General features: G+C 43.2%; 1 protein-coding gene across 1 annotated transcript in view; it reads right to left on the bottom strand.

Moving 5' to 3' along the window:
• Nucleotides 1-3,364: 3,364 nt before the first annotated feature.
• The window catches only part of GNB5 (G protein subunit beta 5), a 65,769-nt gene continuing 43,851 nt past the window's right edge, over nt 3,365-25,282 (bottom strand). The window contains exons 6-12 of the mRNA XM_042783690.1: nt 22,821-22,953; nt 19,358-19,501; nt 16,970-17,061; nt 14,786-14,834; nt 12,946-13,042; nt 12,055-12,295; nt 3,365-3,524 (exon numbers count right to left, since the gene is read on the bottom strand). Coding sequence (XP_042639624.1) covers nt 3,365-3,524; nt 12,055-12,295; nt 12,946-13,042; nt 14,786-14,834; nt 16,970-17,061; nt 19,358-19,501; nt 22,821-22,953 — 916 coding nt within the window. The remainder of the gene's footprint in view (nt 3,525-12,054; nt 12,296-12,945; nt 13,043-14,785; nt 14,835-16,969; nt 17,062-19,357; nt 19,502-22,820; nt 22,954-25,282) is intronic.

Below are 25,282 nucleotides of genomic sequence, written 5' to 3'. Positions count from 1 at the left end.
ACTCAGGAGGAAAGCAATGTGCAGATGACCATTTGTGCTTTTGTTCTGCACCTCCAGTATGTCTCAGAAGTTAAAATACTGGCTGAATGGTCATCACAAGACTCCTTGTATGCACACAGTTAAAAACTCCTCAGAGAAGGCGGTTTGCTTCTATTCTTGTTCTCTCACACCTCATTGTCGTCACTTGGGTGGTATAAATGGGTTACAGTGCTCAGAACTTATTATCATTGGGTCCGGTATACTATAATATATATAACAGAACCACCAGCAGTATTTTCCAAAAGATGGCACTAATATGTGTGGTGTGAAGAGACAAAAGCCATTCTACAAGGGAGAGGAAGAAAATAATTAGATTGCTCCATCATGCTCAAAACCTATACTCAATAAAATGCACAGGAGGTTCCAGATGAAACAGTAAGATTACTCTTTGATTTAAGGGTGGGGGGGAGGGAAATACTGATGAATAGGCAATCTGCAATTAGAAGCCCATGATGAGTTAAGATTTGTAATAAATAATTCAGCAGACTGGGTAGAAGCCACTTAACCTTGTCACTTAGAGCAGGAATATTCATATTTTGACTCATTTCTTTAGAAAACCAAGGAAGGTGGCCTACTCTAACATGCTCTTTTCTGGGCAAAGGATAGATGCCATTTGGGAAGTTGTCAAATTGCTAAATGAAAAGTTACCACATGTCTTGATTCTCCAGCGCTGCTATAAAAGAAATACAAGTGGGTCACTTTAACAAACAAGGATTTATTTTCTTATAGGTTAGGAGGCTAGTAGTCCAAATTCAGACTGCTATCTCTAGGGGCCGGGTGAAGGCCCCTTGACCTTAGGCTTTAGCTCTGCCTTTTATTCCAGGCCCACTGAAGCTGGAGACATCTCCTAATTCAGAAAGCTGCTGGCTGCTGAGGCTGACCAAACAAAGATCAGCAGGTAAAATAGCACACTCCCAAGATTAGCAGGCAACAAGGCAGGGCACTGTTGACTCAGCCAAATGTAAGGATCTAGACGTGCCACAAAGCTAGAGACTGTTCTCAAAGCTTCCTCATATATACGGGAAGCAGGTCACACCCTGAAATTAGCTAATTAGCTGCTCCCAACAGATTCCACCATGAAGATGATTCAAATCTCATCATGGGGAATAACTGCATGCAGCTACCAAGCACTCAAAACCACAGCCAAGTTGACATACATCCTACACTACCACACCACACACCAGATAATAAAGCTACGCAGTGCTTCAGCTACATCCTGTTCAGAAAAATGGAGACGGGAACTGAACGTTAAGTGTGGCATTTTAACTGCATCTGGGAAAGGTGTGGGTGTTCTTTTTGGTTTACCCAACATGAGAATTTTGACTTCTTGATGTTGAGATTATTTCTTAGTCAATGTCAATCAACCAAAACAAAAACAATGCCCCCTGTGCACACACACGCGCACGCACACACACACACTCATGTCTTCTTTAAGTGCAGAGAGCCCTTAGGAGCTGTGATAGTTGATACTAGGTGTCAATTTGACTAGGCTATGATTCTCATTGTTTATTACACATTGGACTGATTGTTCCTCCATAATTATCCTCCATTTTGTGATCTGATTTGTGCAACCAATCAGTTGAAAGTGTTGGGGGTGTAGCCTACATCTCTGTCTCTCTCCCTTTCACTGCTGAATTTGGTTGTCAGCCCCTGCAACCATGTGAGCTAGGAGCAGCTTCTAACCTGACTTGTGGACTTGGGGTTTGCCAGCCTCCACAACTGTGTGAACGATTTCCTTGAAATAAATCTCTCTCTATATATATGTGTATAGGTGGCGTAGTGCCTGAGGCACTTGACTGCTAACCTGAAGGCTGCCGGTTCAAACCCACCAGCTACTCTTTGGACGGAAGACTGGGAAGTATGCACCTGGAGAGACCTACTCATTGATCCCATTGCTCTGGAGACCATAGATACCTCTAACTTCATAGAGATACCTCCTCAGAAACCCAAGGAGTGGTTGCTATGTCGGAATGGACTTGATGACAGTGGTTTTTTTTTTTAGTCTATGTATACATGTATACATGTATACATACACAATCACACTGGCTTTGCTCCTCTAGAGAAAGGGGCCAAATGCATTAAGAAAAATGGCTCAGGTGCGGTTCAACAGACCTTGATGATTGATGATTGAGGCCAAACAAAACATCACAAAAATGCAGGAGTTAATGCTAACCTGTTAATTAACACCCCCTGTTAATCTCTGAACCTGCTAATTAATACCCCTTTTTCCTCAAATAGAAATTTGAGGAATACATTACCACAAGAGGTCTAAGAGGAAAATGCCAACAGGAGACTCACCTACATTTCCTGTAGTATCTTTCCTAGTTTCTCAGATTTTTCAAATTGCTGGTTTTAAAAGTTTAGCTATATTTATCCTATAATGTGTCTGGGTCACTCTAGTCATTGACTCACCTCCAATGTGAAAAAGAGGAAAGAAACTGAGGGTCTAGCTCAGAACTTCGGATGCATATTGTGGGGTTTAGCAAAGGGTGTGGGGCTTTCTTTGATCAGCTCTGTTTAGGAGTTGCAGGCCAAACTTTCTGACTCTCTAGCTCCAAGACCCTCTAGATTAAAGGGCGATGATAGGAGATTAAGGAGCTAAACAGAAAGCCAGCAGGAGTTGGCTGGACTCCTACCTATCTAAGACTGGGTGCTATGGATAAATTGAGGTGGTTTGAATCAGGGCCACCACTGGGTGACTGGGCTCACTTCCAGATACTGTGGCCTCCCCTCCTCCTGAGAGGTGTAGGGGCTACAGATGGGAACAAATTTCCATTTTACTGTTTCAGGCTGGTGCTCTCTGGTCTTCAGAGCAATGAGATCAATGAGTAGGTCTCTCCAGGTGCATTTAATAGTCTTACAGTGAGTCGAAGAGAAGAAATCCACCTGGTCAAGACCATTTCTGACCACTAGTTGGGGGTCTCTATACGAGCAAAGTATCCAGACTTGGGCACTTTCTAAAAGCCCCTGAAACAGGCTAAGGATAGGGTAAGGCCAACTGCGCAGACAAATCGTGCACAATTCCTTCAGAATGAGCTAATGAGAAAACCGTCCAGCGACCAGTTTCTGCTGATCTGACTCTGCTACCAGAGGAGAGGCCCGAACACTTCAAACATCCCAAGGCCGCTCAAAGGAAGTTTCTTCTTTTCAAGAGACGGGCGCCGCGGGATCCCTTCTAGTCCCGGCCGCGTCCCTAGCCACCCGACCAGTCCCACCCTGCGTCCCCGCAAGCCGCCAGCCAGGCGCCGTGCTTCTCTGCCAGTTGAGTACATAGCACGGTGACCAGGCTCTGGCAGTTCTGCTTAACCTAGTGTTTTTTCGGCCACTACCCGCGGTCCAGGTAGATCCCAGGTAGCGGTCGCTCCAGAAGCGTCCCTGCGAAGGCCACGAGCGCCACCACGCGGGCCCGGCTGAGGTTGTTGGTAGGCATAGCCTGCGCCATCTGCATCACCCCAGCTCTGCAGTCACCCCTGTAGCCGCGGTATCTCGAGAAAAAGGACCAATGGCTGTTTCAGGAAGTTAGCCGTGCGGCGCACCCCGACAACCTCAGCTGTGGGCTGCTCCCACGGGGGGATGCCGGGCGCCCCGGCGCACTACTCCAGGTAGTCGGCCCACAACCTCCCTGTGCGCTCCTGCAACGCGTATGCCATGACCTGGCCTCTCTTGGGGGTCCAGACTCTCCTGAGTCTAGGCCTAGGCCTGCTTTCTTGGTCTGGCGCCTCTCATCCAGCGAGGGGCTGCACTGCCCCGCCCCGCCCCGTTGTTTTCTTAGGTCGGGAGGGGGCGAGACTTTGATGGGAATCCTATCCTCAGCTGTAATTGTTACAGTCCCAAGGTCAAGACCCTGAGAGGCTGAGTCGGGGGCGGGGGTGGAGTAGGGCAGAGTGAGACCTTTTTGGGATTATTTACTCCTGGTTTGGGAACTAAACGAACTCCAAGAGGGGACAGTAATGGGGAGAGTCCTGGTAGCATAGTGATTAAGGCACTTGACTGCTAACCAGAAGGCTGGCGGTTCAAACCCACCAGCCACTCCTCGGAAGGAAGGTTGGGCAATCTACTTCCATAGTGGTACCGCCTCAGCAACCCAAGGAGGGGTCGCTATGAGTGGGGTCCGACTCGAAGGCACATAACAACAACAGTTGTTCACAGCCGGGAAATTGGGCCAGGCTTTCACCTTCTGCTAAAGAGAGGTTGCCAAAGGCTCCGCACAGCTCTGCACTGAAGCTCCATTGCAGGGATTATCGGTATCTCTAGAGTAGAGAGTAGCACCCAGGTGTGTGGTGGAGAGCCATTCCTTTGAGTCTGGCACCTGTGGCATGAAACAGGCTAATTCTCCTGTGGGGGGCTAGATTGCCTGCATTCATTCATTCACTAATACTCAGAGGCTTTGGGGTGCTAGGTCCCCCTTAGCACTGAGGATATAATGGAAAACAAGACATGTGGCCACTGCCCTTAAGCACCCAACAGTCTAGTGATGGGTGGAGACAAAGAAACAGTCATCACAGTACTGTTTAGTTATTGCTGAATTGGACAAATTGAGGGAACAACTTTAGGGCTAGTGAGTGCTCTCATTATAGCTACCATTCCTATATTCATTAGGGTTCTCTCTGTTACTAGCTAATCCTTCACTGGGAGCTCTGTTGGCAGAATGCCTAAGGCGTTTGACTGCCAACCAGAAGGCTGGAGGGTCATTCTAATCCATTAGAGTCAACGTTGTTGTTGTTTTGTGCTGTGGAGTCAGACCCGACTCTTAGCAACCCCTAAGAGTCAGTATCACTACGGAAGTAGACTGCCCCATCGTCCTTCCGAGGAGTGGCTGGTTGGTTTGAACTGCCAACCTTCTGGTTAGCAGTCAAGTGTCTTAGCCACTATGCTACCAAAGCTCCTATAGTCAATACTCTTATATTAAACTTCCCTGTTCAAATCACTGTGTGCCAGCTCTCTCTTGATTGACTGATACAGAATTATACCAAAAGTAAAGCTTCTGGGGGCTCAATGTTCTGGAACATATTAAAACACTCTGTTCAAGGTGAAAGACAAGTTGCATCCTGCAACACCTAGAAAAAAGAGGCACAGCACTTGGTAAGCCATTTTGGATTTTGAAGGCAACACATACTACACTTATGTTTCATTGTTCCTAATGATGTGGATTAAATGAACCAGAGCATTGTTCCTGATCCCATCTCCTCACTAGAGGACCTGAGTCCTTTTTACAATGATACAAACATATGAATTTCATTTCTTTCACTAGAATTATTCCTGAGTCAGATCACTGGAGGCCAGACTCCCTCTGGAGATTGATTAGTCACGAAAGCCTGACTGGTTCTGGCCAAGTCCTGTCCGGAAAATGAGGGGTTGTAGGATGCCCTGAAGAGAGACCTGATTATTTCCTTTAACAGATGAGAAGGTAGGTTTAGCATGACATTCTCCCAAAGGAATGTGCACAAGATCCAGAGAGATTTGCTCAGGTGTTTCTCCAATCTGCCTGTCTTCTGGTCAGAATTCCTGGTCCATCTCAGTCCATTTCTCCAGGGGAGGGGCCTTAAGGATCTATATTTGTAACCTAATGTTGCCTCAGATGATTTGGACCAGCAGGCATGTTTGGGTAATGCAGATTTACAAATCCTGCTCAGTTAGGTCTCCCAGGCTTTTGGGGACAGCAATGTGGCCTGACCCATTAATCTTCTCACCTATCAGCTTAGGTTTTATCCCAGGATCCCAGCTGTCCTCATTTGAAGATTTCCAGCAGTTCACAGGCCCTAGTTGATCTCCAGCTCTCTTCACTGCCTCTCTGTATGCATCCTGGGGTCTCCTATGCTGCACGAGGCCACCCCAAATTACCTATGAGAGCCCCTCTGAGAGGTCCCCTCTCAATTACCCTTCTGTCTTCTTTCTTCTTTTCCAAGCCCCCCCCCCTCCCCCATGTAATGGCCTCAGCAAGGTCTCACATGGAGGCTCTTAGAAAGGGCGTATGAGATCCCTGAAACCCTTCCAGACGGTCCTTGAAGTACAAACTATTTTCATAATAATGCTCTTTGTTTTTCAGAGGCTATGTGATGTATGATAAAATTATCACCTTGATGGTTAATGGGAGGTGTGCTTCTGTATTCTTGTGTTTTAAAATCTGATATGATACACGTTGATAATCTACATAAACAAAAGTTCTTTGAGGACTTTCAGTGATTTTTAAAGATGGGTCTATGTGATATGTCAATAACCACCACATGGAAATGGGCAGCACACATTTAAGCCTGTTCAGATGACCATAAGGCACAGTGGTGAGGGAAAAATCCTCCCAGTAGCCAGAAATTTGAGCTGCATTATTTGTCTCCAATATCTGGAGAGAGAGAGATGTAGAGGGATCCTAACACCAAAATGTTTGAGAACTACTGCCCAGATGAATCCTTAATTGATGATCATTACTAATTTGATACATGTGTGGGCAGTGCCTATGGTGGGTGAGGAGGTGGGGAAAGAGGAAGGAGAATAAAGAGGAAGGGGAGAGGGAAAAGGGAGGCTGAGGAAGAAAGGGGACTAGGAGAGAGGTGAGACAAAGAGGGAGGGAGAGGAAGATAGGGAGGGAAGAGGAAGGGGAGAGAGAAGGGGTTGGAAAAGGGACTAGGGAGAGGATGAGGGAGAAAGGTATGGGCAGCAGTGGGAGAGAAGAGGACAGAGGAAGGAGGTTGGGAGAAGAGGTGTGAACAGAGGAGTGGGTGATGAGGGGTGGAGGGAAGGGCATGAGAAGGAAGAAAGGAAGAGGGAGAACGGGTAGGAGGAGTGAGGAGAAAGAAGAGGAACAGGAAAGGAAGCAAGGAAGGGAGGATGGGTGGACAGAGGGAGAAAGCAGGGAACTAACTCTTGTTGAAGCTGTTTCAAAGGCTGAGGTGGTACTTTCTATACCTAGCATTGTCCCATTTCATAAACGAGGAAACTTAGGCTGAAATTTAGAAATTATATATCCTGAAAATATAATAAAGGTAGGTTTGCGCCTAGGCCCACATCCTTTGCTTGTCAACATGTTGCTCCCTTCAACTTACAAATGAGTCCTTACTCTCAGTGGTGCCACCTAGCCAACTGGCCAACCAACTGAATAAAATAAAATAAAGTAAAACCTAGTTGCTGTGGAGTATGTCGGAGTAGCACCGGGCCCCCCCTAGGGTTTTCAGTGGCTGATGTTCTGGAAGTAGATTGCCAGCCTTTTATCTGAGGTTTCTCTGGGTAGGTTTGGATCACCAACCTTCCAGTTAGTAGCGAAATGCTTAACAGTTTGTGTCACCTAGAGACTAAACAACTGTCAGAGCCCAAAGGGGGATACCAAGTCCCTTATGATCTTGTGCTTCCTTTAAGCCACTTATAATCTATAGAAGGGTATGTAGATCAAGAGGTAGGGAGAAGGAATGGGCTATGGATGGCCTGCCTATGGCCTCTGGCTTGTTCTAGGAGAACAGGGAGGCAGCCCCGTGGCTCTCACTTCTGAAAGCCTGACCACAGCTGATTTGGCTTCATTTCACAATATTTTCCACTTGGCACTCCAAACTTCCTCACCTAACTGCCCTTCCTGACTAAGCCTTTTCTCTGACTGGTGGCGGCGCACATCTTCTTGGCTCCCTTACCACAGTTGATTTGGTAGGTTTGCTTCCATGTCCTCTAGAAAAACAGAAAAACTGATTTAAAAAATACACTATTATTTTCAATATGCAAAATACAATTTATTATATGGAGTTTATCTTGATCTCCAGATAATATAGTATATTCCAAATCAATATTTTATCAATAAATACTAAACACCCATTGTGAAATTAAATACTTAGCGGGGTGGTGGCTTACTGCCCATGAGTTCTGCAGAATACTTTCATAGTGACTTGAAATTTGCTTTGCCTGGAAAGTTATGGGCTACTTGCACATATACTGAAGATGCTCTCCAAAACATACAATTTGTTTCCTCTTAAGTCTACGGGACCCTTCCTTTGCTCCATTTCTCCTTCTGGGAGCCAGAAGGCCCAGATCAGAGAGCAAAAAAACACACAAACAAGTCTGTGTGAGAGAGAAGGAATACCATACCTAGGAGGGGATGGACCAGGGGCAAACTCTGGAACTTTCTAGAATTCTCAGGAATTCCACAGCACACACTTTGGGGCTTGGCCCCTTTAGTTGGCAGGAGCTAGGTAGACATTGTTTCCATTTCCCTGAGCCTTGCTTGCCCAGACTGGCAGGGGTGTGGGGGTAGCTGAAAAATGGTCTGTCTGGACCATGTTCCCTTCCTTGACAGGGCTCTTGGAAGAATAAAAAGAAAAAGAAAAAAATCATTTATCATTCCTTCTCTACTCCAGTGCCTAGTGGGTAGTAGAACCCTCAGTAAATGATTGCTGGGCAAATGACTGAATATAACCATTAAGTTCACTTTAGAAGAGTTGACTGAAAAGTTGGTTGGACTGATTTTTGATGGACTGGTCAGACTGACACTAGAACAAGCAGTTTTGAGGGTGGGCCATCTGCCCTCCCCCGTCCCCCTAGTGTTTATAGGAGCACTAGGCTATAGAAGGAGGTCTCTGAGGAGCAGGGCCTGGGGCTGTGCCTGCAAGGCTAGAACTAGTACTACTAGGACTGGCTGGAGATGGTCCAAGGGAGGAAACCTTGCAATCCAGGAGACTCAGAGCACATGGCTCTCAAGCATGGCAAGGACCCAGCTGGCCAGGCCAGCCACAGGGCAAGCCTTACCCAGGAATGATTTTGGGTGTCTAAGGTGACCTTTTTTAAGTAATGCATGCCATCTTTGTGAAAGAAGAGTTTCTAAAATAAAGGATGAGCCTCCACACCTTAAAAAAAGGGGGGGGGGGAATCCTGTAACAAAAGCATTTCATATTTCCGGAGGAATTGCTGAATTTCAAATAAAGACAAGATACTTTTATGTTATTTTTTCCTCTGTATGTAAGAAGGAATAAAGATATTATCATTCAAGACCTATCAACTAACCTGTATATTAAATTACACTTGCAATGCAATAAATACAGTAGAATTTATAGGAACAAGATTGATTTTAACCTAAATGTTTCCACTAATACTACTAAGTTTTTAAATAAGTTTTATTGTCTTCTGTTCCTGCACAGAAAGGTTTTGGTTGCTCTGAGAAGCATTGGTATCACAAACGGCATTCAGTCTTTCCCTCAACTGAAAGCAAATGCTGTGTTCAAGCAACACCATGATATATCACATCATCTCCTAATTCATAGATAAACAGTCCTGTCCTTTTACGCATATCTCTGCTTTGTTAGCAACCAGTTCACACAACTGCAAATGTTCTATCTGAAAAAAGACAATGGGAAGTGAGAATGGTAACAGATACTTTTACATTAAAACAACTTTTAAGCAACTTTGTCTAATAGGATTTGAAATTTTCTTCTATCATTTTAAACCAATTAACAGTCTTCATATGTTGTTGTTGTTGTTGTGTACTGCTGAGTCGGACTCGACCCATAGCGACCCTTCCTTGGGTTGCTGAGGCAGTATCACTACAGAAGTAGATTGCCCCATCTTCCTTCCGAGGAGTGGCTGGTGGGTTTGAACCGCCAGGCTTCTGGTTAGCAGTGAAATGCCTTAGGCACTATGCTACCAGAGCTCCCAACAGTCTTCAAATAGTCCATTAAAATCAGTATTTCCAGAGAAAGGCTCTAGAAGTCATAGTGCACACTGAGATAAACCAGAAGAGCTAAAAGTGCTCTTAAAATGATTCTGATTCAAGAAAATAATATGGAATGTATGAAATGCTGAATTATACTGGTAATAGAACAAATTGAGACCAGTATAATTTAGAATAACCTTTTAGAGAGAAAAATATTGAAAAGTGTTGAAAATGAAAAGCACTGCATTAGGAGGTGTTCCTACTGTACTGAAGACTCATATGAGTGCCTTTCAAGGGGTGGGAGTTTCATCTGAGTTGTGGTGTTGGCGAAGAATACTGAAAACACCATGGACTGCCAGAGGAATAAACAAATCTGTCCTGGAAGAAGGGCAGCCAGAATGCTCCTTGGAAGCAAGAATGGCCAGGCTTCATCTCACCTACTTTGGTCATGTTGTCAGAAGGGACCAGTCCCTGGAGAAGGCTATCATGCTTGGTAAAGTGGAGGGTCCGTGAAAAAGAGGAAGACTATTAACGAGATGGACTGACACAGTGGCTACAATGATGAGCTCGAGCATAACAAGGATTGTGAGAATGGGGCACAACTGGGCAGTGTTTCATTCTGTAGAACATAGAGTCACTATGAGTCGGAGCTGACTTGATGACACCGAACAACAACAACAACAAATAGGTGGACACACAGAGACATTTAGTGAACTTTCAGCTATGGAGCTTGCTCCCTTAAGCTAATTTGCAATGACCCTCAGGTCATCTAAAAGTAGTATCTATTTACATGTGAGGATTTCAAACTCTATCCTCAGGTCCTTTTGTATGCATTGTGAGAAGGTGGTTAAGCCCAAACCTGCAAAGAAACAAACAGATCATTTTTAGTCCATTAATAGTTAACAACCTGTAGAACTAGTATTTAAAGAGATAAAACCAAAGGCTTTTAGACACACACACAGTCCATCTAGTATCGGGTACTCTCATGTTTTAGGATTACACTTTATTCCTAGTAACTCAAAGGTGTTTCTTTGGACCGATTTCCCCTTTCCCTTGGTTAATCATCTGAAGGGCATCTCTGGCCTCCTAACTAGGAGTTTGCAACTATTTTAGGTTGAGAACCAAGACCATCTGTACCCACATAGCTTACTCTGTACATGAACATGACTTCACTAATTCAAGGGAACTCCTGCCAAGGAAGATGAAGTCACAAAAAATGTTACTGTTCATTTCAGGAACTCTCTGAATATCCATTTATCTATTTACCCTAAGACTAAACTACTCACTTTACCCTCTTTAGAAAAGACACCCACTTCTCAAGACAATATAGAGCAACAAATTACTGATTACTCCTTAAGACTTTCTTCAAAATCTTCCCTTGCCCCTACCCTGTGTCCAACAATCTTAAACTATAATGCCACAAATTTGTCTGATCCTAATTAAGTTCCTCCATCAAAAGACATGTCTTAAACCAGACCCCCAAAACCTCACAAACATCTGCCTTTGTTCTCCCATCTGAGATGCTACTAAGACTGTTAAGTTTGTGATATTTTACACTGTGGTAAGCAATAAACTTAGCTTTGCTTAATGACAGGGCAATTTTGGTAGTATTTTTAGGGAGTCAACATTCGACAAAGTCATGGAACTCTTAGAGAATCAGATGAAAACCATCAGGACACCTTTCTAGAAAAATGCATAAATGCACATAGGCGGCTGAGATCACAGAACAAGAGCCCAGCACTACAGGGAGGCAAGACAGGTAATGTGTAGTTTGCCAAATGCTAGAATCACAGGAATCAGATTTTTAGGGTCAAAAGGAACCATTTGGATCGTCTAGTCTAACTATTAGGGAGCTCTGGTAGCATAGTGCCTAAGGCACTTGATTGCTAACCAGAAGGCTGGTGGTTCAAACCCATTGGCCACTCCTCGGAAGGAAGGTTGGGCTATCTACTTCCATAGTGATACTGCCTCGGCAACCCAAGGAGGGATCGCTATGAGTCGGGTCTGACTCGACGGCACATAACAACAACAAACAAAGTCTAATTATTATATCAGCTACATGTTGATACAGTAAAACTTGTGAAAGCTGGAACTTGTGTAAGGTGGAAACCTGTCAGAGAAGGAAAACTCAAATATTTTCCACTAAAAGGAGTGATAGAAAACTGGGAAGACTGCACCCTGTCAAAGGTAGAAAACTTGTGAGACCTGGAAAAACAAGGCAGTCCTATTGAGTTCCAGCTCTCGTAAGTTTCACTGTACATGGTTGTCTAGTCTACACCTGAACACTTGGTGGGGGCCTCATAACCTGCTCAGGTAATTGATTTCTACTCTGGCTATGGGGAGAGCTCAAATCAGAGCTGAGTGTGGCTGACTAGGCACATCTTAGTTCACTCGACCTCTTTAAGGATGGCCAGTCAACACTCTTCTTGCCTCTCACACACAGAGTTAAAATAAAAAACATGTTTCTTACTCTTAGGGTATGATCCCATGATCCTGAGCAGAAAGCTGTCCCATCAGGGGAAACTCGTAGAGTACTGACTCGGTTTTCATGTCCAAACAGGATAGAGACACGTGATCCTTTGAGAACATCCCAGACATTGATAGTATAATCGTTGTAACCAGCAAACAGCAGGCGACCTTGAAGGGGGAAGATATTGGTAGTGTATTGTAGTGAAATTGCTTTTGCTGCATTATGTTTTTTAAACCAGTGACTTCTTTCCTGTTCTCCATTTCATTAACTGTCATTCATTCATTCAATAAAAACAAAATCATTCAATTAATAAACTAGTGATCCAAATGGTTATACATGGCTGCTAACCAAAAGATTGGTGATTGGAGTCCACCTAGAGGTACCTTGGAAGAAAGGCCTGGTGACCCACTTCAGAAAAATCAGCCATTGACAACTGTATGGAGCACAGTTCAACTCTGACACACAGGGGTCACCATAAGTTGGAACTGACTTAAAGGTGGCCCCCCCCAAAAAAAAACCACTGCCATCGAGTAGATCCCAACTCTTAGGGACACAACAGGACAGAGTAGAACTGCCTCATAGGGTTTTCAAGGCTGTAATCTTTACAGAACACAGACTGCCACATCTTTCTCTCCTGGAATGGATGGTGGTTTGAACTGCTGACCTGCGTGCTTTAACCACTGCACCACCAGAGCTCCCGGCGTGCACACAGATACTAAAGCAAAGGAAATTTAGTTGATAGGAAGCTTGTTAGAGAGCTTGGTTTCACTAAGGTCCAGTTTTACAGTCCTCAGAGTTTCTGAAACAAAAATCTTACCACTGAGCGAGAAGTCCACACTGGATGCTCCAAATATGATACTCTCTTTGGAATAGATGGCGACCTCCCTGTCTGCCCTGAGGTCATAGAGGCGACACTGGAGGGCAGATAAACAGACAAAGAAGTGCTGACCTCTGGCTCCAGTTTGGTAAGGCTACACAGACAGGTGCTGGTGGCTAGTTTGAGGGATAAAGGAAAAACCTTTCCTAGGATTTCACCTGACTCAACCTGACTCCTATTAATCTCTATGAGTCAGGGTGGAGTCAAAGAAAAAGAAAACACAGAAAATTCCTTCAGGTACAAATTATAACCCCATTTTTTCCTGACACATGTCCAGTGTAGAAATTCAGAAAAATTTAGGAATGCATAAGAAAGGAAATAAAAGTCATCTCAACTCCTAGACATAATTACTAACGTATGGACTATTTCTTCACTCATTTCTATTTTATGTTTGTATTTCAATGGAGTCCTTTCATTTTTGTTTCTATTAGCATTATGTCATGAATTAGCACAATGGGCTTTAGAAAACATGACACGGTTATTGAGGATTCTTCATGGAGATACTTCAGAATTTATTTAGCCATCCCTTGTTAGGTGTTTTGATTGTAATTTTTCTTTATAAATAATGTTATGATGACCATTCTTACATAAACGTCTCTGTACACATTTCTCTGATTGCTTCCTTAAGAATAGCTAAGGAACAGAATAGAACTGATCAGATAAAAAGATATGGATATTGTAAAAGCTCTTGATTCATAATTATAATCAATTCATATTCCAACACTGTCCCCTGGAAGGGTGTTAACCAATGGCACCAACCCTGGGTATGTCCAAGGCTCTGTCTTCACCATTGGGTCTTTCTTTGCTAATCCAAGAGGCAAAAAGCCTTCTGATTGCTTAAACTTGCATTTCTTTGATTATAGGTGACCTTGAAAACATTTTCAGATGTTTATTTGCCATTTCGGATTTATTAGTTTGTCAATAGCCTGTGTTTTCTCTTTTCTATCTGAGTGCTCATTTTATTGATTTTACAACCTCATGCATATCTAGAGAATTTCCACTCAGTCTGTCATATATGAGGCAAGAATTTTTCCAAAATATATATATACACTTACGTCTTGTTATATGTTTTTTGACACAGAGAAGTTTTCAATTTTAATTATTATCAAGCTCCAAATCTAGTGCTTTGTAATTCTTTCCATAGCAGCAAATCAGAATGAAACCTATTATTTAATAAGATAATTGATGTTTTGAAGGCAGAAAAATAGATATTGTTTCCCTTGAAAACTAGGTCAAGATAATTTGACAGTTTAAGAAGCCTTAAAACTGGGCCTATTTTTTATTCAGTCAATCCATGTATGAGAATAATAAGGAAATAGTAAGTAATGTACCAAAAAATTTTATCTAAAAAGTTTACAGCAGTGTTTATAACAGAAAAAGAAAAAAAAAAAATTAAAAACCTTGAAAAAAATCCAAAATGTCCAAAAATTGAAGACTGGTTAAGTAAATGATGGCATGTCTACAACATGGAATGCTATTCAATCATTAAAAGCTGTAATCTAGAAAAATACTTATCTGCATGGGAAAATGTTCATAATCAATTGCTAAGTGAAAAAAACAAATTATGAAACATTTTTATTTTTTCAAAAAAGAAAGGAATTCACTCTATTGTGATTTTTCTTAGGTAAGGATGTTAAGGTGATTTAATTTTTCCCCTAAGTTTTATTCACTGAATACATATTACTTCTGTAATTAGAAAACAGCTATTTTTAAAAAGTAAAACTGTAATACAACATATTTTCTTCAGAAACGAGAAGCTCTCAGTAACTTAGAAACATACCGTAGCATCATCTGATCCTGAAGCAAAGGCGTCTCCGCTCGGGTAGTATCTGTGAAGATAGTTTGGGCGGAAAGCACTTTATTTAGAGCAATGATTCTCAAACCTAGATGCCCATAAGAACCATCTGGGAAGGTCAGCCCAGGCTAGGTTCTCAGAAGCAGAACCTCTACTGTCAGGGACATAAAGTCCACCCCTATCAGAGACTAGAAAGAGGAGGCTCATATAGCAGGCCCACTGGCCTCTAGTTTTCTGACCTGGGGACAGTGACTCTGGGCTGGCAGAGTGTTAGTGAGATATACCAGAGCTCAGGTATATCTATATAATCGATATATCTATATAATCTAAACACAGATTCTGGAAACAGGTATTTAGAGCTCCATTCAGAACTCTGCATCTACCACTTACTACATGTGATATTTTGACAAGTGACCTAACCTTCCCCAGCCTCAGTTTTCTCATTTGAAAAGTGAGGATAATAGTGCATATTCACTGTTGTGAAGATTAAATGAGAGCTCATGTAAAGAATCTGGCTTGATATCAAATAAAAAGCAGTCAATAATGATGACTGTTACTGCTTCAGTCATTCTCTTCTCAATGATCAGTGGGAAATATTAGCACTAGATTGTAAACTGAAGGCAGGATTAGAACAAAAGTCTTTCAACCACTCCAATCTGCTGCTGCCATCCAGCTGAGTCCCCCACACCTTCCACCATTTCCTCTTTTGTACAAATGACCTATACTCTATAGCTCCACAAAAGTTATGAGAGGAGGTCTTTAAAACAGCATATGAAATTACTTCTCCTATCTGGGAGACAAAGGAGCTCTGGTGGCATAATGCCTAAGGCATTTGACTACTAACCAGAAGGTTGGCAGTTCAAACTCACCAGCCACTCTGTGAAAGGAAGACTGGACAATCTACTTCCATAAAGATTTACCACCTTGGAAATCCACAGGGGGTCACTATGAGTCAGAATCGACTAACTGGCAGTGAGTTGTTTTTTTTTATCATCTGGGAGACATGGGAGTCAAAAAGCTTAGCAAGGAAGAGGGAAGCCTGATTCTGTGTCAATAACAGTGTCTGAAAGAGGGAGACGGAGAACAGGTGGACTGGATGGGAAATGCTAAACACTTCCAGCTCTGCCTGGTCAGTCCATCATGGTGTAGGCACATGGTTTCTGAAAGCACTGTTAATATTCCTATTTTCTGATGCTAAATAAAAATGATTTCTATATTATTATATGGGCCATGATTTCCTTACACTGGCAGGAAATGGAATGCATGGTTTATCTGGAAGAGACTTTTGGTGCTCCCAATATCGACCTTCCCTCTCTCCTGTGGCTGCGATTAAATATGAGCAGGCATTTTTTGGCCCAGGGGGTGCTACTGGCATTTAGCACTAGCCTTGAGGCAGCAAGGGTGCTAAATGTCTTGCATTGGACAGTCCCTTACAGTGAAGAAATGTCCTACCCAAAATATCAATAGTGCCTATTGAGACATACCAATTGTTTTTGCTGGGCATTGAAAGAAGGGAAATAACATTTCAAGTATTCCTGAAGCTAGGTGTGGCCATGTAATCAAGTTCTGATTAACGAGATGTAAGCAGAAGTGATGAGCTCAACTTTTCTCTTCCCATTGGCTGGATAGAAGACATGGTGATAGGCCAGTTGGACCATGAGGCTGAAGCTACCATCCTAGGACTAGGGTAGCAAAAAGATAGAATAAGCCATTGTAGCAGCCCAGATTTTAGGCAAGAATAAACTCTCATTCAAGCCACTGTTCTTTGGGTCTCTGCCACACAAATCCATGTCCTAACTAAGAGCTCAATAAATATTTTTGAATAAATGAATGAAAAATACTACTATTAGTTTATATATATACTATTTATCACATTAAGGCTAAGTCTTCCAGAAGCAGGTATTATATTTAATTGGCATTTCTAGCATTTGCTGAGATAATACCATGATTTAGGGAGGATAGTACCAATTGCCGCTAGTGCAATTAAATTAAAATTTTCCAAGAGATCTGGAGTGCTCTTCGGTCCCACCACAAATCAGCCTCTCTTGCTGGGGAGGGGTCTCTCAGACAAGTAAACTGAGCTCCAGGATTGTTCTTAAGCTAAGGATTATCCAAGGCCAAGTAAAGGCTACAGAACAGAGAAGTCATGTGAAGATTCTACTCACTGACCTGACACTGTTGATGTCAGACTCATGTGTTTCAAAGGCCTGCACGCACTGGCCTGAGCGCATGTCCCACACCATGGCTTTCTTGTCACATCCCTACAAATGTAAAGTTACCCAGAGTTATGGCCACAACAAGGACTGTCTATAGATAAGGCATGAGTTCCAGTTATTAAACAGAAACTATTCATTTCCAGTTAGTAAATGGCTGACAATATACTTTTTCTGAGCCTAACCTGAAGCCACTTTCTTTAACTGATAGCTCCCAGAAGGCCAGAACTAGGTCTTAGGGTGGAAGGGAGCAAGGGAAGGTGCCTGGCTTCCCCCTTTAGCATGCTTTCCTCTTCCACACATTTTTGAGTGTATGCAAACCCTCAAGAGCATCCTTCTCACCTTCTTCCTGAGCATTTCTCTTGCCTTCATTTTTCCCTCCTTTTTCCTTCCTCTCTATGTCTTCCTAAGCCCAGAGGGGGAGGCAAGCAGACAGTGGGTACATGCTAGGGCCTCTCTGGTTGTGACACCAATCAACTGACTGGCAGTACCAAAACTTGGCTCTGCCCACCTATTAGCTGAGGTGTTGAGGCAAACCTACCTCCCTGGGCTTCTGCCTCAATACTTGTAAAGTAAGAACAGACAATACTTACTCTTCATCTCTCTCTGGGTTGCTAACAGAGCCCAGAGAATCCCAAGAATGATGTTTTCCCATTATACCACCATACTTTAGGGATCATTTTGATAAATTCCTCAGGACAGTCCTGCTATTAAGGTTGGGTAGTATAATTCAGACTTTCAATAGTCACACAAAGAAGTAACGGCTTAAATTGGTGTCCATGTTGTTGGTTTCAACACAAAGCAAAGGGGGGAAGAAGAGTAATTAATACCTCAGAAAGACCCGCTGAGGGTTCAGCACTCTGAGTTCCTTACTGAGGATGTGCACAAAGGAATCAGAAGTGCCTTCAGACCTTTAGGGGACACTAAATCATATAAAGTTTAGTGCTCTGAAAGAGACAACATAATCTGCAAGACATTGACAATTTGAAAAAACACAATGTAGTTGAAATGGAATAAATACAAAGGTATAGGAATGAAACACAGACAAACCAAAAAGGGAGCTCCGGTGGCGTAGTGCCTAAGGCATTTGACTGCTAACCAGAAGGCTGGCAGTTCAAACCCACCAGCCACTCCTCAGAAGGAAGGTTGGGCAATCTACTTCCATAGTGATACCACCTCGAAAACCCAAGGAGGGGTTGCTATGAGAAACACAGATAGATGGGGCCAAATACCTAAGAAGAAAATTGGGCTCCTCGCTGATTGGAGGTTGTGCAGCCTTTGCCTGAGATGTGGTAGCTTAGAGAAAAACACCCTTACATTTTCCAGCTGCAAAAGTTATTTGAATAGGTCATGTGTTCTGTCTAGCCATTTTCTTAAGATAGAGGAAAGACAAGACCTTGGAGTTGGGTCAGCCAGCTCCATCCTCCCTTTTTGTTTTCTGGCTGCTTGCAGAAATACTTGCCCCTCCCATTTGTATGGAGTCCCTGGGTTATGCAAACAGTTAACATGCCCAGCTGCTAACTGAAAGGTTGGGGGTTTGAGTCCATCCAGAGTGCCTCAGAAGAAAGGCCTGGTGATCTAGTTCTAAAATATCAGCCACCGAAAACCCAATAGAGCACAGTTCCCCTCCAACACACATGAGGTTGATATGAGTCAGAATCAATTCAACAGCACTGGTTTACCATCTGTATAACACACTGTAATCTTTCCCAACTAATAGTCATAATATCCTTGGGTTTGGGACTGGGGATTGGGGGGAACACTATTGTGCATTATCCCCAATTTACTGGTGAACTTTAGAGTCAGGTAGCAAAACCAGGAGTTATGTACCCTGATTTCTTGTCTAGTGCTCCTCTGTGCCACTGTGACTTGTCTGCCCAGCTCTAAGCCTTTAAATACTCTGTTTCCTGTGCCTATAAGCCCCAGGGCATGCATCATCACCTCAGCTGTCTGCCCCTTTTGGTGCCTTGGGGCATGTCCATAAGGCTCTCAGATGCTCTCTGTTATTCACTGAGGAATGACATTTTACCAAGAGGCCAATGTGCACCCTGAGTTACTGCATTCACACGAGGAGAGCCCTCCAGATCCCTGTGTAGACTGCTGAATATCAGTGGCACAGCAGGAGAGACCCTGACAGTCCAGCACTGTGACTATCTACCCACCCATAAGGGCCTGGACTCAGCACGTCATTGTTGCAGGAGATGGGAGAGCAGAGGAGAGCTGAGGACAGCTCTTGCAGTCCCTTCTAGGGAAGTGTGCAGTCTAGTCCTATACATCGAGAACTGCCACCCATAAGTCTCCCTAGTGGACAAAGGATCCCTAGAGATTTTGCTTGAGTTTTTACCCCAGATACAAAGGTGTTTCCAGTTTCTGAAGGGGCCAGGTCCAAGCAAAGGACATCGGCAGCGTGCCCGTGGAAGCTCTGCAGTAGCTGCCCACTCTCCACATCCCACAAGGCACATGTCCCATCACCGCTTGCCGTGAGGATCTGAAAGGACAGCAAGAGTGTTATCAGTGTTGTTGTTGTTAGCTGCCATTGCCCTGACTCATGGTGATCTTAAGCACAATGGAACAAAACACTGCCTGGTCCCATGCCATCCCCATGATTGCTGCGGGTTGAACCATTGTGATTCACAGGGTTTTCAGTGGCTGATTTTTGGGAGTAGATCATCAGGCCTATCTTCCTAGTTTGTCTTAATTTGGAAGCTCTGCTGAAACCTGTTCAGCATCATAGCCACATAGACGCCTTCAGTGACAGATGGGTGGGGACTGTGCATGAGGTGTATTGGTTGGGAATTGAACCTTAACTGGCTCCAACATGCAGCCAGTGCTTGTCAGCCTTTAATGGGCACACAAGACACCTGGGGCTTCTTGCTAAATGAAGACTCTGGGGTGAGGCCTGAGCATCTGTAGTTCTCACAGGCTCCCAGGTGATGCTCATGCTGGTCTCTGGACCACACTTGTGGTAGCAAGTGTATGGGCAGCACTTGCTTAGATATGCTCCTTTTGCAACTTTTCCCCAGAGCAGGTTGCTGCTCTGGGGTTGGGGGAGTGGGGCTCCAGGGTTTTTGATAGGTGCTGGGACAAATAGATTCAGCAAGCATTTGCTGGTGCTAACAACATCCAGGTACTCTGCTAGGCATTGGGGTTTCCAGATCATGTCTTGGACTCTGCGCTCCTGAGCTCAGTGTAACAAGGTTGGCAGCATGAACTGAAACCAACATAACTCCCTGTCCTTGTGATAAACAATTCTAGAACTAAGAAAAAATAACCCAGCTTCTTGCTCTAGGATGTCATCTGCTCCCAGGAAGAAAAGATTGAATCAACTAAATAACTTATTTACTATGGCTAATAACTTGCTCACTGTATTAGTTTCCTGTGACTGCTGTAACAAATTAGCACAAACCCACTAGCTTAAAACAGTAGACATTTATTCTTTCACAGTTCTGGAAACTAGAAATTTAGTATCAGTTTCATTGGGCTGAAATCAAGGGCTGGCAGGACCATGCCTAAGGCACTTGACTGCTAACCAGAAGGCTGGCGGTTCAAACCCACCAGCCACTCCTTGGAAGATGGGGCAATCTACTTCTGTAGTGATACTGCCTTGGAAACCAAGGAGGGGTCGCTATGAGTCGGATCCGACTGGAGGGCAGTGTGTAGCGTTTGTTTTGTTGTTGGCAGGGCCGTGCTCCCCCTGCAGGCCCTAGAGGAGAACTGTTCCTTGCCTCTCTACCTCTCAGGTCAGGAATACGGAGGCAGACTTCTGTCATTGAGCTTTACTTTATTGCGCTTTGCAGATACTGCATTTTTACCAGTTTGAAGTTTTGTGGCAAACCTGCGTCAAGCAAGTCTATCGGCACTGGCTTTCCAACAGCCTGTGCTCACTTTGTGTCTCTGTGTAACATTTTGGTAATTCTCACAATATTTCCAACTTTTTCATAATGCTATCACACACTCAATACAGACAATACAGTATAAACATAACTTTTATATGCACTAACCAAAACCCAAACCCACTGCCACTGAGTTAATTCTGACTCATAGAGACCCTTTAGGAAAGAATAAAAATGCCCCATAGGGTTTCCAAGGCTGTAAATCTTTATGGAAGCAGACTGCCACATATTTCTCCTGCAGAGTTCTGGTGGATTTGAACTGCTGACTTTCTGGTTAGCAGCCAAATGCTTTAACCACTATTCCACTAGAGCTCCTTTATATACACTGTTGTTGTTGTTATTTGCCGTCAAGTCAGCCCGACTCATAGCGACCCCTCCTTGGGTTTCCGAGGCAGTATCACTACGGAAGTAGGATTGCCCAACCTTCCTTCCAAGGAGTGGCTGGTGGGTTTGAACCGCCAGTCTTCTGGTTAGTAGTCAAGTGCCTTAGCCACTAAGCTACCAGAGCTCCCTTATATGCACTAGGAAAGCAAAAAATCTGTGTGACTCACTGTTCTGGTTACCTAGTCCTGCTCTGACAGAAATATACCACAAATGGGATGGCTTGAACAAATAGGAGTTTATTCTTACAATTTGGAGGCTTTAAGTCCAAGTTCAAAGTGCCATTCTCTAGGGACTGTGTGAAAGCCCCTCAACCTTGGGCTTCAGCTCTGCCTCTTGCTCCCAGGCCACTGAAGCTAGAGGCATCTCTTCACTCAGGCAGCTACTAGCTGCTGAGGCTAACAAGCCCAAATAAAAATAAAATATAAAAAGAAAAAGAAAAAGAAGGGCTGCTTATGCATAGGAAGACAGCTCAGGGGGCAGGAGTACATAGAGGGATGGACACAGGGAAGAGGTAACTATGGGGAGGAAGTGGGAGGGGAGCTGTTGCATTATGGTAAACTGTGGCCAATATCATGAGACAAAGTATATGTGATCCACTGTATGGAAAGTGAATTTGCTCTGTAAACCTTCACCCAAATCACAATAATAAATAAATAAGCAAATAAAATGAATGCCACCATCTCTATGTTACCAAACCACACAGCAGGCCATCAATTCAAGTCCATTGAAAGTCCCAGAATTGGCAGAGCATGGCAGGCTGCTGAAGAACGACTCAGCTACATGCAGGGCTCAAGCATGCCATAAGCTAGAGACCATTCCCAAAGCTGTTTCTTATATAAGGAAAGCAGGCCACATCTCTAAAGCTGCTACTCAGCTGCCTGTGGTAGGTCCCACCATGGAGTTGATTGGCACTCTCATCATGGGGAATAACTACCACCAGCTGCCCAGCCACTCAACCAGGCCCAGCCAAGTTGACACATAAACATAACCACCATACTCACTTTATTGTGATATTTGCTTTATTGTGGTGGTCTGGAACTGAACCAGCAATATCTCTAAGGTATGCCTATAGTAATTTCTACCACCATAGACGGTTCCCTACTCTACCTCCACCAAGTCATTCATACGAGGATTTTCAATATAGTGTATGGTTTATCTCAACTGTACCAACAACCAATAGCCCCCCTTCCTACTTTCCTGACCTGAGAGGTAGCAGACTTTCCTACTTTGATTTTATTAAACATAATAGTAGTAACCAATGAGAACCAACAGGCACTTCCTCCTGGAGCAAACTGCTGGAGCACACCCATCCTGTTAAGAGACATCAGAAAAGCGTCCTCTCCCTGCAACTCCCCTGCTGCTCTTTGGTTCTCCAAGACTCACCCTGTTTCAGGCTAGACCAAACCAAACCTAACCAAACTCACTGCCGTCAAGTCAGATTCGACTCATAGCGACCCCTCCTTGGGTTTCTGAGGTGGGATCACTACAGAAGTCGACTGCCCAACCTTCCTTCACTGGCTGCTTATTTACCTGCATGTCAGAGTTGGTGAAGCTGCAAGCAGACAGGTAATTGGTGTGCATAGCAACAGACTTCTTTTTGGCAGCCATGTTTTCATTTTTGTCAAAAGTCAGTGGGTACACAGAACACTTATTATCCAAACCACTAGCACAGAAAGAAAAGAAATGTCAAATGTTAATACAGGGCAGTCAAATATGTTTTATACGTTCTCATTTACAAAGTGCATTTGCATAAGTTTTTCAAAATATTTTTCCTTTAGCAGTATCATATATTGTAACCTTTTCCCCAACTTTTATTTTGAAAATTTTCAAACCTACAGAAAAATTGGGAGAATAAATACTACAATGAACAGTTAAATCACTACCTTAACATTTTACCATATTTGCAAGTTGCAGACATGACACTTTACTCATAAGTATTTCAATGTGCAAATTTATTTCTCCTAAAAATAAGAATATTCTCATACAGCTCATCATTATCACAGCTGAGGAAATTACCAGTAATTCCATAATGCCATCTAAGAAGCCATCCATATTCAATCTTCCCTAATTGTCCCTAGGATTCAGGGCCTAACCAAGGCTCACACGTTGCATTCTGTTACTATATCTTTTAAAGCTCTTTTAATCTAGAATTGACCCTCCATTTAATTTTATTGTTCACGACTGTGACTTTGGTGAGAACTTAGGTTAGCTGTCTTACAGATACCACTTGCTCTGGATTTGTCAACTCATTTCTTTTTTGTGTGTGTGGTGAAGCATGTATGTAACAAAACACTTGCCATTTCAACAATCTTCACATGTATAGTTTAGTGACATTAATTGTGTTCATCATGTTGCTAATGGTTAAAGTTGAACATTTTTGGTAAAAATACTACAAAAGTATTTGTGTACCTCTTTCTTATGGTTCACATCAGGTGCCTTATAATGTCTGTTGTGCTAATATTTGTGATGTTAATGTTTACTGCTTGGTGAAGACGAGGACTGCTAGGTCTCTCCATTGTAAAGGTGCATTTCTCCCTTTGTAATCAGTAATAATCTGTGCTCTGACACTGAGATCATGATACTACCCTGTTCTCCAAGATCCTTTCATACAATGGTTTTTAGCATGATTATCTTTGTTTGAATCAAATATCACTTCTGTTGTTGTTGTTGTTATGTGCCATTGAGTCGGACCGGACTCATAGCGACCTCTCCTTGGGTTACCGAGGCGGTATCACTATGGAAGTAGATTGCCCAACCTTCCTTCCGAGGAGTGGCTGGTGGGTTTGAACTGCCAGCCTTCTGGTTAGTAGTCAAGTGCCTTAGGCACTATGCTACCAGAGTTCCCAAATATTACTTTAGGTGTGTACAATGGTGATTTTCTAATTTGTTAGTTACTTCTGCGTTTATTAGCTGATATTTTTCTATAAAGCATTCCTCCTCTCTCCCAATATCACTGTACACATGGGTTCCTTTTTATCCCCCTGCTTTCCAACTGTGCTATAATCCATTACTGTAATTATTCTATTTGATACTCAAATTGTCCCAAATTTCTAAGCTTTCTTTCTAAGAAAGTTCCTTTCCTTTTGATATGAGTCCACTGGTCCTTGAGCATTTCCTTGTTTTCTGGAACAAGAACAACAAAAAAAATCCTGGGCTTACTTTATTCTTTCTTATTCCAAGGAACTTAGCTTCCTTTAGCAGGCAGTAAGACAGAATAGGGCTCCTCTTTTTTGAGGCCCCAGGGAAGCTGGGGGATCTTTCTGAGTTCTCAACTGGTTGGGGGTGTGGGTGTAGACTTGGGCTTTATTTTCAGTGACTAGCTTTGGCAGGCTCGTTTATGGATCGTGTGGATGAGAATGATTTGTTCTTAGGCTGTGGCAATGAACAAGCGTGCAGTGGAAGACAGTCTTCCTTGAACTTTTAAAGTGAGATGTGTCCTCCCCATTCTGAAGTTTCAGAGGAACTTCCCTGTAGCTCTGTTGGATATGGTTTACGTAGGATGATTTGTATTTCAGTAGAGGGAGAACCTTCACAGGGCGATGCATCTAACGTTCAATCTCTGCTTGAGGACCTAACTAATTTTGTGATCTTGATCACATTTCTTAGGTTTCTCTGAGTCTCAGTTTCCTCAACTACAAAATGGAGCAAATCCCACTCATCTATCCCAAGGCACTGTTGTGAAGATGATGTAAAGAGTTCAGAATGGCACTTGACACATACACATAGCCGGTGCTCAATATGTGGTCATTATCATTATTTTTCTATCTCTTCCTGCCTGGCGGCAGGAAGTATATCTGATCATTTTTTAAAAAAAATAATATTTTATTGTGCTTTCAGTGCAAGGTCACACAGCAATTAGGTTTCCACTGGACAATTTCTACACAAATTGTTCAGTGACATTAGTTACATTTTTCACCATGTGTCAACATTGTCTTTTTTGTGTTCTGGTTATTTCATTTGTCTTATTCATCTTTGAATTTCCCTGTGACACA

Source organism: Orycteropus afer, unplaced genomic scaffold (genome assembly GCF_000298275.1).
Source record: "Orycteropus afer afer isolate SDZICR_OR568_19922 unplaced genomic scaffold, OryAfe1.0 scaffold00026, whole genome shotgun sequence".
Classification (NCBI taxonomy): domain Eukaryota; kingdom Metazoa; phylum Chordata; class Mammalia; order Tubulidentata; family Orycteropodidae; genus Orycteropus; species Orycteropus afer.
Note: the sequence above shows the minus strand (reverse complement) of the source record. Positions and strands in the feature narration are given on the sequence as shown.